The 14,956-nt window shown below is 51.0% G+C and overlaps 1 protein-coding gene across 1 annotated transcript; it reads right to left on the reverse strand.

Moving 5' to 3' along the window:
- Positions 1-1,809: 1,809 nt before the first annotated feature.
- AKAP8L (A-kinase anchoring protein 8 like) lies at positions 1,810-14,196 on the reverse strand. Its single transcript, XM_056325918.1, has 13 exons — positions 14,055-14,196; positions 12,603-12,635; positions 11,288-11,528; positions 8,835-9,303; positions 8,267-8,390; positions 8,062-8,117; positions 7,379-7,415; positions 6,058-6,166; positions 5,563-5,704; positions 5,008-5,113; positions 4,302-4,432; positions 3,418-3,513; positions 1,810-2,962 (listed from the first exon to the last, which is right to left on the reverse strand). The coding sequence occupies exons 1-13, from the start codon at positions 14,179-14,181 to the stop codon at positions 2,462-2,464; spliced, it is 2,172 nt and encodes a 723-aa protein (XP_056181893.1). The 5' UTR covers positions 14,182-14,196; the 3' UTR covers positions 1,810-2,461.
- Between the last annotated feature and the right edge of the window lie 760 nt (positions 14,197-14,956).

Raw genomic sequence — 14,956 nt, forward strand, 5'->3', positions numbered from 1 at the left:
TGAAAAACCTCCTCCCAAAAAAACCAGCTGGAAAGGCAGCATATTTCACACGCAACCAGCACCCCTCAGCGGCCCTTCTTCTCAAAATGCGTTTCTCGAGCTGGTTTAACGGTGTGTTAAAAGAAATAAGGACAGCAGAAATGGGGAAGTACGGAAGTAAAGCAGAAAGGTAGAAGGAAGGTGTAGCTCTATTACAAATAAAGGTGGGGTTCGGCTGTTTTTAAAAAGAATGGCTGGCTCATGGAGACCTCACCGCTTTCAGGACCCGATATTTAAGGTTACAGGCAGCCTACCCCAATTACCGAATCTCCATTTGCTGAAGTAAACCTTAAACCAAAGGTATTGCCCTGTAACACTTTCCGAAAATCCACCCCGATTAAAACATCCTCCTCTAATGCGGCAAGACAGAAGCAGAGGACGTCTTAACGCTCCACCAAAGCCAAGCCCAGTTGTTTTTCATCAGGATTGGACCAGCTAATTCTATCTGGGTCTGCGAGTTTCTACAGAGAAAAGCAGGAGGAAACCTGGAAATCACCGCAAAACTGCTGAGCAAGAAGGAAAAACCAGCAGCTGTAAAAGGAGGCAACAGAATCGAGACTTTTTCTTGGCACAAGCTAAACTTGAACAGACGATGGTGGCTAGCTGCACGCCTGTCTGCCTCCAAAGCAAAAATGTGTGAAGATTACGCTTCAGAGGCGACTTTCTAACCCTGCACCCTCCTCTTGTCTTTTACAGCCTTCAGAATCATCCCCCCATCGCCCTAAAGCGCCATCAGCACCCCCGCAAGGCAGCCGGTTCGTTGCCACGGCGCACTAATGGCACTCAGTGCCAATTATGTCGCTCTGAGCTTAAGTATGTATCAAATTGAGAGCTGGGCATCGGGATTAACATGCCAAACCACCCCAAAAGTCCGATGAAACCCACAGAAAAGCCGGAAGCCGACTCCTGGCCACCCAGCAGCTCACAGGGTTGACCTCAGGATCAAGCTGCACCTGCACAAGGAACGAGTCACATCATTACAGTCCCAACGAGGTATTTAGTGACTCAGGCTATTCGTTATGTTTGGCAAAGAATCTTTCAGGACTAATTTGAGATGTCCGTCTGCAGGAGAGGGGTTCACCGCTCAGGGAGGTGAGCGGGCAATGCCAGGAGAAACTGTTCGTGACTTGAGCTGGCTGGTTTCATGGATAATAAATCTTGCCGGCACGGAGCGCAGCTCATCGCATCCCCCGCAGTCCCTTTACCTTGGAGGACTCCACGGGCACCGCTGAAGCACCCGGCAGTCGCTGCCGCCAGGGACTGGAGCTGGACAAAAGGCTTTGAAGTCAGGAGCAGCCTCAGCACTTTGACTTCACGTCAATGTTTCAATCTCCCTTTCTGCCCGTTGCTGGGGGAAACTTCTCTCGTACAAACAGTTTACACCAAGCTGGAGGTTTGTTAAGAGTGGACGTGGTGTCACACTGGCGATTCATGTCCTTATCCATCAACCCATCCTGCAGGAAAGCTCCCAGCTGCCTCGCTCTGTAGCAGGAACAGCTTCTGTGGTGTCATGGAAACTAATTTCCTTATTTCTCCCTCATTTCAGGAAGGAGAATCTGTACTCCAGGTGATGATTAACCGATGACAGCTTTACTGCTAACACAGGCGAGGAAGTCGGCTCCATCTGCAGTGCTGAATGAAGAGAAGAAAGCCGAGCCAAACCCAAATAATGCATCAGAAGACGGAGACACGGGGTTTGTAGACCAGTTCTAAGCCTCCAACCTCTCCCAAGCTTTACCAGGGTACCAGAAATTAAGGCAGAAGCACAGGTAATCTCAGGATAGTCCTTTTATCTCCACCCACCAAAACATTCACCTTTAAAATAAAAGCGTTTTACAAACAATACGATGTTGACACCACTTAAGTTTCGCTCCGCGTTAAAAGGAAAAATTAAAACATCGGGGGGGGGGGGGGGGGGGAATATTACAGTCACATGGAAGTTATGCAGAACCTTAACGGCGTATGCTGCGGAAATGAAAACCCTCGAAACCAAATTTCTGATGTTTCCAGATAGACAGGCTAAGGGGACAAACCACATCTTTTGTTAAATATAGAAAAAAGTTTCAATTCCAGGGGAAGAGGTTTTGTTTGCCAGATCGTGAAGTAGTACTGGTTCGCACACATGCTCAAAAGGAAATTCTCCTAGTACAAAGCCATCTAAAAAACAGAGACCGCACAAAATCTAGCTACTAAAAAAATGAAGATTTGGTAAAAAAAAAATTTCCTCTATTTTTCAAAAAATTACTTTACAGGTAAAGGCTTCCACTGCCTAAGTGAGTTTAGTAGAATGAGAACTCAAAACATGTGCTATGAAATTCACAGATACAGTTATGGATTTTTTTTTTTTAAAAAAAAAACCCCAAACCCCAAAACCCAACAAAATACAACAGGTCTTTTACACATCAGCTTCCCCCTCCAGAGTTTACTCTGCATCCTCATCCTCTTGTGCTGCAGCAACTTCCTCACTTTCTTCCTCCTCATCTTCTACTTCCACAACTTCTACTGGCTGTTGCTCTTCTTCCTCGGGGAGAGATTCCTCTCCAGGTGGAGAAGTCTGCTCCTCTGCATTTTCCGCGTCCAGCTCTGCCTCTGTCTGTGCTTGTGGCTGCACCTCAATTTCTGTCTCTGTTTCTTCTTGCTCCCCCTCATTTTCAGCTCCTTCTGCTTCTGGGTTCTCTTCAAGATCCTTATTTTCCTCCTCCGGATTTTCCTCCTCCGGATTTTCCTCCTCCGGATTTTCCTCCTCCGGATTTTCCTCCTCCGGATTTTCCTCCTCCGGATTTTCCTCCTCCGGATTTTCCTCCTCATCCTTGTTTTCATCTGCTCCTTCTGCTGTTCCTTCCTCTACATTTCCACTGGCTCCCCCTTCTCCTTCCTCATGCTCCTCTTTTTCTTCTGGGTCATCCACGAAAGGATTCTCACCCTGAAAAGAGAAGACAAACGTTGGTCTGCTGTGAGTTTATCTCTAGCTGCTTCGAGGAATTCACACCAGGAAACCCTCCCAAGATGTTCAGCGTTATGGTTGCACCAGAAGCAGTCAAGTGAGCAGCTCCTGAGAGCAGATGCTGCCTCAAGAATTCAAATGAATGCTAATATCAGCGGCTACAGCGCAATGCTCAGGTCTGCGGGCAAAGTTTAAGCTGGAGGCTTTGCTCACCCTGTTTGCTCAGGGTTCAGTGTGATACGGGGCAGGAGATGACAGATGAAGTCATCTGCAGTGTAGAAATCCGATATATTATTCAAAATCTCCCCCAGATCCCCTCCAGGATCAGCTAGGAAGTGCCCTCAGTGGACAGCGGCAGCTACCGTGAAATTCCTACAGGACCGAGATATTGCTACTGGCTCGACCCCCTACCAAGCTGCTCCACAAACACCTACCTTCAGGTACCGCTCCAGCTTCTTGCTGATTAGTTTGTTGTTGAGAATACTCCTCGCAACTACTAGTGATGATTTCTTGGACTGCTCCATCATAGCCTGTACAAGAGGACAACAAAATGCCCGTAGATTTTATTCTGAATTAACTTACAAGGCCACTAATTAGTCACAGCTCAGCAGCGGATGACAGGCTACAGAGCATACTTAGGTATTTTAAAAAATCGGCTATTTTCTGCATGTGCCCCAAATTCTGTGCTTCAGAAAAGCATCAGGCAGCCAAATAAAAGCTGCGTGGGTCGTTTCACCCACTTCCACCAGTGGAATTGTTCTGTATTTCAGTCTCCAGGGAGTAAAATTGGACGACAGTGCATTTTGATCCTGCCGAGGCGCAGGGAGCACAGGACAGCTGAGCGCTGCAGATGGTACCGCAGCCTACTCACCATCGCCACAGTGACACGTCAAGATTTACGGTCGCGTGCTGATGGGTCTGGTTTATACCAAGCAAGAGCAGCCGTCTGACAGCCATCACCTCGGATCGCTGCTTGTGGGCCTACTAAAGCTTGTAACAAAATCACCCTGTACGTATGTGGAAGCGGGGAAGTCACAAAGCTGTTTATTTCACAAGGAATGGGGCAGGAGATGGGAGATTTCATTTGGGGATTGGCAAGAGGCTTTGCTGAAGGTGCTTTAATTCCGCTAACACCTTGTTGGCCAGGCTTTTGCAAAAGGCAAAGTTTCTGGTGACACAAGGACATCAAAATGAACCACAGACTCTGTGGAGAGACGTACCGAAGACAACGAAGAAAATTTCTCTCCACCTGAACTAAAACCATCCAAATCCGCGCTCCTGTTATCGCCGCCGAAGCCCCCCAAGGCTGCCCACTCACCCTGCGGTTGTGGTTGTGGTCGAGTGACTTCAAGTGTTTCTGGATGATGCCGTACTGCATTGGGATGAAGAGGTCACAGGCAGCACAGTGAGCTGCCTCCACCTTTTTAATAAAATGCTCCATGCCAACATCTGAAAAAGAAGATAAAAAACGGTATTAACTGGAAAATAATCCAGGGATTTGTGCTAATGTTTCAGATTTTACCCCAGCCTGCTTTACAAACTCTTTTCTTGACCCCCCCAGGTGCCTCTTCTTTCCTCGACCCCCCCAAACTCTCTTCTGACCCTTCCACTGGCATCAAAACAGCCTTCCCAGGCAGCAGGTGAGGACCCAAGCGGAGCGTGCGTTATAGACAGCCACGCTCACAGAACACCAGCAGCCCAGATACAAGCCTGGCCACACACCGCAACCACGAGCGCCGCGAGCTGTGGCTGCATCAGCACTACATGTTTGGAAAAAAAAAAATAAAATAAAAACCCTCTTCAGCCAGCTAATCGTTTGCATACCGTCCACAAAGCAGGGTAATAACCTCGAGTGGCTGACGGTGCACCTGAACACACAGGTGTACGCTTGCAGCAACACCAGCACGTTCCACCCCCCACCCACCTTTTTATTATTTTTACTACTTTTTACTATTCGTAGATTTGACAAGGCAGCTGACACACTACGAAGGAACTCTTGCACGCACACAGGGAGTAACTCTTACCTTGTGTAAGATCTTGGTCCCTATAAATCTGCTGAATAACTGCGTTAATGTCTTCGATCGCTTTACGACGCTCTTCAGTTTTCCTAGTTTTATTAGCAACATATTCCTGTAGGGCAGAGTATTTCACATTAATTTTTTTTTTACCCTCCAACTTTTAGGTGCATCTCTTAGCATGCTCATCCGAAGAGTCCTACAAGTCCCACCACGCACTGCTCTGCGGGTAGTGCTGCCTTTCAGGGCAAGTCACGTACTCTGGCCATCAAAATCTGCAGTGGGCAAGTGCTTCAATTCCTACCAGTGCAACCAGTGAGATGAGAGGTTGAACAACCCGTTCAAAAGCAAAGGGTAGTCAAGGCAGAGCTCTGATGCTTTAATTCAACCCTGCTCTACCTTTTCTAACAGTTTCCAAGACAGTTACTTAGAGAGGCAGTCCAGGAGCTTTACAGCATCTCAAAAAAACCCAACAACAACATAAAACCTAAATAAAACTAAAATCCACCCCGTACAACCCCAAACTCTTAAAGCCAGAGGGCAGAAATGGAACCAGAGACTCACCTGCAGGAAATCAGCTGTTTGTTGAGGCAGCTTGGTTCCGACAAACTTGAAGTGTTCTTTATGGAATTTACTCTCCAGGTGACTGTTCATCTCATCATCATAGAAGGTCCGATATTTGCATAACGAACAGACAAACTGGATCCTGTTGAGAGAGTCAGGCGAAGGGAAATTATACTCAAACCAATCTGTTCCTGCTCCGCTGGGTACCGCCTCCTCACTGGATCTACCCCCTTGCTCTGTTTAAGGGGCGGCAGATAAACTTCTGGAAGTCTCCAACCTGTAAATGCTTAAAGGGATGTTTCCCAGAGGTTTTCCCATTCCTATTTTTCTTTTAAGCACGGGCAGTGAGATAACCAGCAGGAGAGCAACACAGCTTCTCCGAGGGAGACAAAACACTGGGACAACTGGGAAAAAGAGGATGCAAGTACTACAGTCCCAGAGAAGAAAGCAACATCACTAAAAAATAAATAAAAAAAAAGAAATAGGAGACGTTACCTTTCTACCATGCGATCCCGATGCCTCTTCTTTTGCCTCTCTTGAGTTTTCTTGCCCGCCTGCAATTTGCGTTTGATTTGACTGATCTCTTCTTGAATTGTTAAAGCACCTAAGTGTTTAAAGCAGGTTGGATTTCAGGGCACTACTCGAGGACACCACCCGATTCAAGAGAATTGCCCTGGACGAGTTGAGTTGTCAGCCCAACCGACCTGCACAGCCTAGAGACGCCGCAGAGTCAAGACACTACAGAGAAACTTTTGCTTTACACAACAGCGTCATCCACCCCGGGTTCGCAAAAAAGCCGCGCTGGGACAAGCTTGGGTGGGGGGCAGAGGGGAAAACCACGGCAGAAAGACTCTAACGTGGTTTCCCAGCTTTTTATTTTAATTACTGGTTGCCACTACCTGTAACTAGTTAAGATTTGTAAAAAAAAGTTATCACCCAAACTGATTTATTCAGCTTCAAATGAACTGGCAATGCGATAAAACTTGCCAGAAAAAGTTTACACCATTTGTTTTTGGGACAGAGAAGCTGCTTCTCTGTCTGCCCACCCTGGCATACCTGAGGGTGCATCCCAGGATCAAATTTACACTGCCCAGCAGTGGGACGGGCAGCCCGGACCACCCAGGCATCGCCCTTCAGGTATCACGGTGCTTCCCTAACCAGTCCCGTCTCTCCAAGCCGGGAAGCTCCATCCCGCTTCACAGCCTGAACAACTTCCCCAAAGTCAAGTCTACGGGACAGTGGGAAATTAAATCTGGTTCCCTGAATCCTGGGACCAAGGGATCCAGCTCCCTAGCAGGGATTTTACCGCATTTCCCTACCCCTGAGCAGACACAAAGGATAGGATCCATCCGACTAAATGCAGACGTTACCGCTGAGCTAGTCCCCTGTCCCCCCTGTCAGCAGAGATCCGACAGGTCTTATCCTGAGCAGCAAGCGAATCGGTGCCCTGGGAAAGGCCCTCCCGCTCCTCTCCGCCAGCGATGCAATCCCACCGGAGCCGCACACGCAAGAGCCTCGGCTGCTCTCGCTTGTAGGACCCCACCTCTGGCATCTATCACAGCACCAGCATCCCCAGGGGACTTGCGCCGAAGCCAAATCACCCCTCCCCAAGGTGCAGAGGTTTAGCTCAGGTCAAGACACAACGAACCAGAAGGAACAGCAAAGCCACAAGGCAGATGGAGTCCAACAACCGAAAGAGCCTGAAGAAACTCGTCGGATTTAATTGGAAATATCTCTTCTGGCCATGCTGGGGGCGGGGGGTATGCTCCACGTGGAGCTTCGCAGCGCGAGCGAGCCGTCATGAGCGCCAACTCACCTTTCTCTGAATCTTTTCCTTCTTCATCTTCCCCTTCCTAAAAATGCAACGTTGGGAAGTTAAAACCACCTAGAGAAAGCGAACATCTGGGCGCTGGTTTGACATCTGCACCGGCTTTGCTGCCTCCCAAACTCTCCCAGGCCCCCCCAGCACCACGTGGAAGAGCAACAGCTCCGTCAGATCCGGCTGCTCCACGCTCCCTGAGCCCCAGGAAACCCGGCACCGCACCCGCTCGCTCTGCAGGAGATGCCTCTGCGACACCTGCAGGTCTCGCACCCACGAGCTCTGCCCCCACCGAGCCGAAGGGCGCCGGTGGGGAGGTGCCTTCAGTCCCCGTCTAGAGCAAGGCAACATAATGCCACACTTTGGGCTCCTCCGTATCGCAGGTAATGGATTTGGGGTTTTTCTTTACTTAAAGCCCTTTGCACTTGCATCTTTTGCTGCATTTTGACACCGTCGAGCATCTCGCAGTGACACTGTGGCCAATGGGTGTTGCTGGAAGCCCCAACAATACCCACACTTCCCTCAATGGAACATTTTGCTTCCATCCACTGCCCCCAAGCTTTCCAAGCCTCTGCCACCTGCCTTGCTTCAGGATTACTATCTGCCCTCACCAGCTCCAGCACCTCCAACCAGAGCTACTGCTTTTAGTCACGATAAAGTAGTTTTCAAGAGTTACTTACGCCTCTGGAGCCTTCTTTCTCCTCTTTTTCTCCTGATTCTCCTTCCGTTCCCTCCTCTGAAAGAAACACCACAGTCGGCATAAAGAAAAATAACGAATGTCACCAACGATCTTGCCACCCTATTAAACACGGCACAGCACGACAGCTCCACCAAAAACAAAGACAGCAGCAACTTTATATCACTTCCAAGCTGCTCGGCTCTTACCATTGTCAGAGTCGGAGTTATCGGAGCCATCTGTCTTTGCCGCCTTGCTGTCAGGTTCATCGGAGCTGTTTGTTTGCTTCCGCTTCTTGGCGGTGGGATCTTTTTTGATTTTCTTTTTCTGAGGCTGCGAGAGAAGGGAAAGGTTGATCCCTGCAACACCCGCAGCTGCCCTCCGCAGCCAGCGATGCCCTATTTTACTCATTTTTAGCAAGTTAAGCTTCCTGTATCGAGCCTCTGACAAACAGAGTTGATCAGGAAGGACATAATCCACCACACCTCTACCATGTAAGAGATTAAGCTGTGAAGGGCTGCAATATTCTCCTATTTCAGAAAACAAAAGATTTTTGGATTAAAGCACCCCACCTATCAACACCTCTTCGCAATTGAGTGCGCCCTTCTCGGTCTGCTTAGGAGGAAAGAGGCTACCAAACCAAAAACATGCAGAGTTATATATTTTTGCTTCTCAGAGTGTATTTTGGCGCCCTTTGCTGCAGGACGTGTGGGTTTGTTGGGAAAGAAGTCTCTTATTTGAGCCGAGCAGGCGGGAGGAGATCACGCAAGTACTTACTTTAAAATCTGAGTCCCACATTTTCCAGTTTCTCCTCATTCGTTGTTTCATCATTCCTCCTCCATAACGCATATTTCCCGAGAAGCCTCGCATTCCCTGGAACATGCTTAGTTCTGGGATAATATTGTGGGAGAAGAGGGAAGGAAGCCTGGAGGAGCCGTGGGGACCGAGACCTCGCGATCCCATCGACTGTGGAGGCTCGTTCCACTGTCCGCCCATGCGCCCGGGGTAGGAAGACGCCATGGGCCTGTTATTGCGTCCGTCTCTCCCCCAGTTCTGACCCCGCTGACCAAAGTTATCCCGCGATCGGTTCTGGTATTGATCCCGGCGGTTCCCATAGAAGCTGTCGTAGTGACCTTCATAGGCGTTATCGTTGTCGTGTTCCGACTCGTTGTAATCGTAGCCGGAGCGGTACATGTCGCGGTCGTTCATTGAAGACCTCGAGTCATACGATTCGTACGAGTCGTACCTGCAAGAGACACATCAGTGAGACACCACTGAGGCAGAGCAGCAAAGATTAAGGAAATAAAACCCGCTGGCAGAGATTTCTGGGTTTATTTTTCCACCAGCAGATGCGTCCCTCAACACAGGACACATTTCACTGCATAGTGGGACAGGACAGGGACCAGCAGGTGACAGAACTTCCAAAGTTTCAAGTTCCAGTGGTGGAGGAACCAGAGACCTGTGGACACGAGAAAACCCCGACTCCAGGGAGCCCCACGAATCATCCATTTCTTCCAGAATTACCAGTGTTTTTTAAAGGAATATAAAAACACCCAACCACACTGAGCAAAGGTTCCTTCACCGGCTGAGGGGTCATCGCTTTGTCCTTGCTCCCAAACGAGCTCTAGGAGCAGCTGAAGCAAACCAAGAGTTGTTCGTCCTCACAGCAAGTTGCACCATGGCCAGAAATACTTCCAGGAACTGTAAAATTTACTCCTCCGCTACTCAAGGAATACCTTGGCACAACCAAAGACCTATTCCAGACTCATCTTTCCTCACTCTCCGTATGCGATCTACTAACCAACTACTTTTACCAGCTGGAAAGCCAACATACACCCTACTCATTTTAAATGCAGTTTTCCCTCCTGGAAATGAGGTAGCGGAGGGTTTTGAACTTTACATTCTGCAATACTAAAACGCTTTGTGCTGGAGTTTAAGGCTTTGCACGTTTGCTGGCAGCACTTTGACTGACAAGGCAGGCGGGGAGGAAACCCGGTGCTTGAGAAAAGATCGTGACGCTGAACTAACGAACCTCATCAAAGCACGGCCCCTCGCCGCTGCGCTCGACAGCGAGACCTTGTGAGCAGGGAGACAGGAATCAGCGGAGGGAATAAAAAAGATGTTATCATGGCTCCAAGGTCAGAAGAAAGTCACCCCGCTGATCTAAGGAGAGACGCTGGGCCTTCAAAAATCAGGTCAGGCACTGATGGAGGAGCTGCCGGTGTCCGGTTACATGTAAAGCCGGAGCAGCTGGAGGGTGAGCAGCTCCTTGTAGCCCAGAGCCAGCGTTCTGCCAGGGATTGATCTTCCTCTTTACCGCATTTCTCATTGTTTCTTGCACGGAGCGGGAATTTTCTAACCTTTTAATCAAGTCTATCCCATTCCCAACCATGGTGCAGGGGTGCTGAAGCAGTGGAAACACGAAATCAAAGGGGAGAGGCTCAAAACGATGTCTGAAGGGACAGGAAGCTGGGGAACCAACTCGGCAACCCCATTCCAGTGTGCTTAAAGCAAGCAAGTGACCAAAAGAAATCAATCTGATATAAAAGTATGGGTATATTATTTTGTAGGAGACACAGACATACTGTTTCGTAGGAGCTTTACTGTTTTGGAAATACAGGAATGGAGCAGCAAAGAGCCACATCATATTTATTAATATTAACTCCTGAATTTTGCTTTGTCCAACATCCTTTTACCTCTTTAAGGCATGAAAAACCCCGACTAAGTAGTCACCGTGCAGAAATACCAAGTCCTGGCTCAAAACTCATAGTGCATGTTAATAAATCAGAAATCTTTGGGGAAAGCACCCTGTTTATTAGTACTTCACCATTAATTAAGATCAGTGAGGTGCTGATGGTGTCATAGAACTGAGCATCCACTGCAACACTGGCTACCAAAACCTCACTGCAGCAGCCAACCGATTCATCAAAATTAGTAATTTAAACTCAGTCCTTTGTTTTCCTTAGCACTACTCCTGAAGTACACAAGTAAGCTCGTGAGAGTATTCCTTGTAATTGTTTGATTTGTTTTGCAAGACACGGATGGAAATTTAGCGTAAAGCTCCTATTTGCAGGTGAGAGGAGGACAGCTGAGCCAGCTCCAGATGCTCGCTTGAGTCACGGTGCTGGAAAGGGCAAGAACGAGACCAGCGAGGAACAAACGGAGCAGTAACGACGCTTCACAAGCAACAGATCATTCCTGCGCCTCCTCACCTCATGCCCTGCGCTCACCTGTCTCCGCCAGAGCCGTAGTGGCCTCCTTGCATCGTGTCCGTATCCATGTGCGACACCATGTCCAAGCGCTGGTTCATTTTCGTGATGACAGCGTCGGCGTTGCCACCGCCCGAACCGTCGGGGTTCATGTCAACGTCCGAATTGGCCATTTCCCAGGAGTTCGAAGCGGCCATGCCGTATCCATAATTGCCCGAGTTATCCTGGCCATATCCATAGCCGTAACTGTATCCCTCGTAACCTGGAACAACAAAAATAAGAGAGCTGGATTTATTTCCAATTATCCGGTTTTGCTAATATTTTAATCCGAATTCAGCTGGCCCAAGCATTCGCCACAAGGAGTTAAAATAAAACAAAACTCAAATTTCTGTCTAAGTCGCTTATAAACTTTGAACTGTTGAGCTCGCACAGGTTTAAGGGAACGATTTGCTTGTAAAATTCCCATAAAAAGACAGCCATAGTTTATAGCTTCCTCTGTCCGGGGAGGAACGAACACGGCCCAAGGCAGAGCCTCCAGAAAAACCTGTTTTGGCTTAACAGAGATCTGGAACCCCCATTTTCAGCTGGTTTTAAGTTTGCTACAAACTGTTGGCGGCCAGCTGAACACAGCTAGGACATACCTCCACCAGGACCTATATAAGCTGCTTTATAAGCACTTAAATCCAAAGGGACGATGCTACAGCGTGTACCTGTGCTCTTTGGAGGCGGTACAGCTGAGTACCGACAGCACAAATGCTTTCGGCCTCGTGTTTCCCCACAAATTTTTATATCAAAAAGCAACAGAGAGGCTTCTCCTCTGGCTAAGGAGGCCCCAACTGTTATAAACAGAAAAAAAAAAAAAACCACAGCAGGAACAACACAGAAGCCAATTAAAAACCTGCTGCAGCTTTAAATTTAGGTTTTTCTTCCCCCAGGCGTTTTATTTGGCTGCTGGCACATGCAGAGAGGGAATTTCTGTTTCTTCCTTCTCCGCAAGCCTCAATTTATATCATCACCTGCGCGGGTTTGCCAGGCGGCAGCAAAGTGGGGGCTTTTCTGGGGGGTGGGACAACCCCAAAGAACAAGGATTCCGCCTCAAACAGTTTTCCTGCGCAACCAGTGACAGCAGCAACGTTCTCTGTTGGCTTCTAGGCAAATTTTTCAAATAAAAAAGAAAATGGTCGCGCGGGTGGAACAGTAAGAGGCTACACAGGGTCTGCGCTGCAGCAGGGACAGTGGCTGTTTGTCACTGACGGCAGCGTGTTCCCCTCTGGCTCAGGAAACACATCTGAAGTGGAAGGTACTAAACCATGACTCCAGTTTTTACTGTACTTGCCTCTGTTCGTCCCAGAGTTCCAGTCTCCATAACCTAGAAAAAGAGCAGAAAGCAATTAAGGGATGAGCCTATCGTTATCATGGCGTTCGCAGCTAAAGATCCTTGTTCCCCAGCGCCAAAATGGAACGACGCCCCCGATAAGCCGCGGGTCTTGCGCCAAATAGCAAGGAAATCACACCTTAACGTCGTCACGTCCCCGCAAGGGCTACATTCTTTGCTTGGTTTAGGCAAAAAACCACAGGTTTTAATTTCAAGCTGAGCTCCCAGGAGCGATTTCCACGACTGAGGATTTTGGGAGCAGAGGTGAAGCGTTCGGGAAAGCAAGAGGGGTCTTGCATGGAATAACCCCCGCCCCAATTAACGCCTAAAATGGCGGGACTGGGACGCGATGGGGAAGTTTTAATCCCACCATCCGCCAACCCGCAGCATCCCGGGACTGACATACAGACGCCCTTTGGGGCAAAATGTATCTCGGCGACGTCGTTGCACTTTGCCCTTGTGGGAAACCGGCAAGAAGTTGGGAGATAGCGGGATGGGAAGGGATGGGACGATCCCAAGGAGCCGTGGGTGGGACGCCGACAGTCCGCTCCAGGAACTGTTACCCCAGCGCTAATTCTCCAATTAATTACAGCCTCATTAATCAGGGTATGTATACGTACGGCTTCCCTTCGTATCGATCCAGGTATCGATCCCTATGGATGCTACGGGCAAACGATGTTACCTCACAGCTTCTCGCTGTGATTTCCCCCTTAATTAGAAACTCTTTTTCTCGTAGGAAAGGTTAATTTATTAAACTTCTTTTTCTCTCCATTGCCCAGCATCACTGTTGGAGCCTAAGCCCCTTCCAGGAGACACCGAACAGTGGGAAATCTGCCCCGACAGCCGCCGCACTCCACAGGTGAGCGGAGAGGCCACCCCAGGAGCGGGTGAAAGAATAAAATCAAGATTAAAAGAAAAAAAAAAAAAGGTAAAAACGCCGCTGCTGCCCCAACCCGAGCACGGACGAGCAAACCCTGTCAGCAGCCGCGGCCGGGCGGCTGTCAGAGAGAAGCCAATGAAGCTTGATTAAAAAATTAATTAAAAATAAATCATTTTTCTGTCAGCAAAAGAGTCCGTCCCGCTCCCCACCCCCCCGGGGACGGTAGACCCCCGGGGCCGGCAGCCTCCAACGCCCCACCGGGTGGCAGCGGGCCGGGGTCCCGGGGTGGCAGCAGCCGCGGGGCAGCTCCGAGGGCTGGGCCGGAGCCGCCCCACGCCCTGGGGGACGCTGACACCAGGACGGAGCCAGGCCCGGCGGCGGCACCGGCGGCACCCGCCCCCAGGGGCCGACCCGGCCGCGGCCTCCCCCCGCCCCCCAGCCCCGGGCCGGCGGGGCCCTTGGCAGCCCCCGGCCCCGGCCCGGCTCCCCCCGCGGGGCCGCCCCCGCCGCCATCTTGCGCCGCCGCCCCTCACCTGAGTAGCTCATGATGGCGGCGCCGCCGCCCGCCGCCGCCTCCCTCTGCGCGACACGGCAACGGCGGCGCGCGGACCCCGCCTCCCCGCCCCATTGGCCGCGGCGCACCGCCTTCCCCGCGCTCATTGGCCGGCGGCCCCACAGCGCCCCGCCGCCATTGGTCCGGCCTCCCCGTGTGATCCGCGGCTCCTATTGGCGGTCGGTGGGTGTCGCTCGGCGCCTCCCTCCCCCTCCGCTGGGCGGCCCCCACGGTGATTGGCGGGTGCGAGTGTCAATCGCGGCGCGGCGGGCGTCTCCCTCAACGGAACCCGCGGGGCCAGGCGCTGATTGGTCAGGGCGGCGGTCACCCCGCGAGGAGGCACGGCCGCTCCCGCTGCGCTCTCTCATTGGTCAGCTAGAGACCGGGGCGGCCCTACTTCCGCCAATAGCGCGGATATTAGCCCCGCCCCTCCTCGCCCCAGCAACTGCTGCTATTGGCTGCCTCCGTGAAGGCCCCGCCCTGCCAGCGCCCCGCGCGACCCACCCTCGTGGGGGCCTCGTGGTGGGGGCGCCCCCTGGCGGCGGCGCAGGGTAAAGGGGGAGCTCGGCGGGGGGAGGGGCGGGGGCACATCCGTATCTGCCGTGGGGGTGGCCGTCACGGGGCGGTGGCCTCGGCGTGACCCCAGCCTGACCCCGGCGGCCCTTTTCCCAGGGGTCAAGGTCACATCCTGACCCCGGTGTCCCCAATCGCTGGGACCGGCCCTGCCTCGATCCCAGTGGCCAGAGGTGATGACCTCAGTTGACCTCGGCATCCCCTTCTCCCAGGGGTCAAGGTCACATCCTGGCCCCGGTGCCCCCCTTTCCTTGGGGTCAAGGCAAATCCCAGCTCCATGTCCCCATCCTGACCCGCGTCCCCACATCC

The sequence above is a fragment of the Falco biarmicus genome (assembly GCF_023638135.1).
Source record: "Falco biarmicus isolate bFalBia1 chromosome 13 unlocalized genomic scaffold, bFalBia1.pri SUPER_13_unloc_2, whole genome shotgun sequence".
NCBI classification, from domain to species: Eukaryota; Metazoa; Chordata; class Aves; order Falconiformes; family Falconidae; genus Falco; species Falco biarmicus.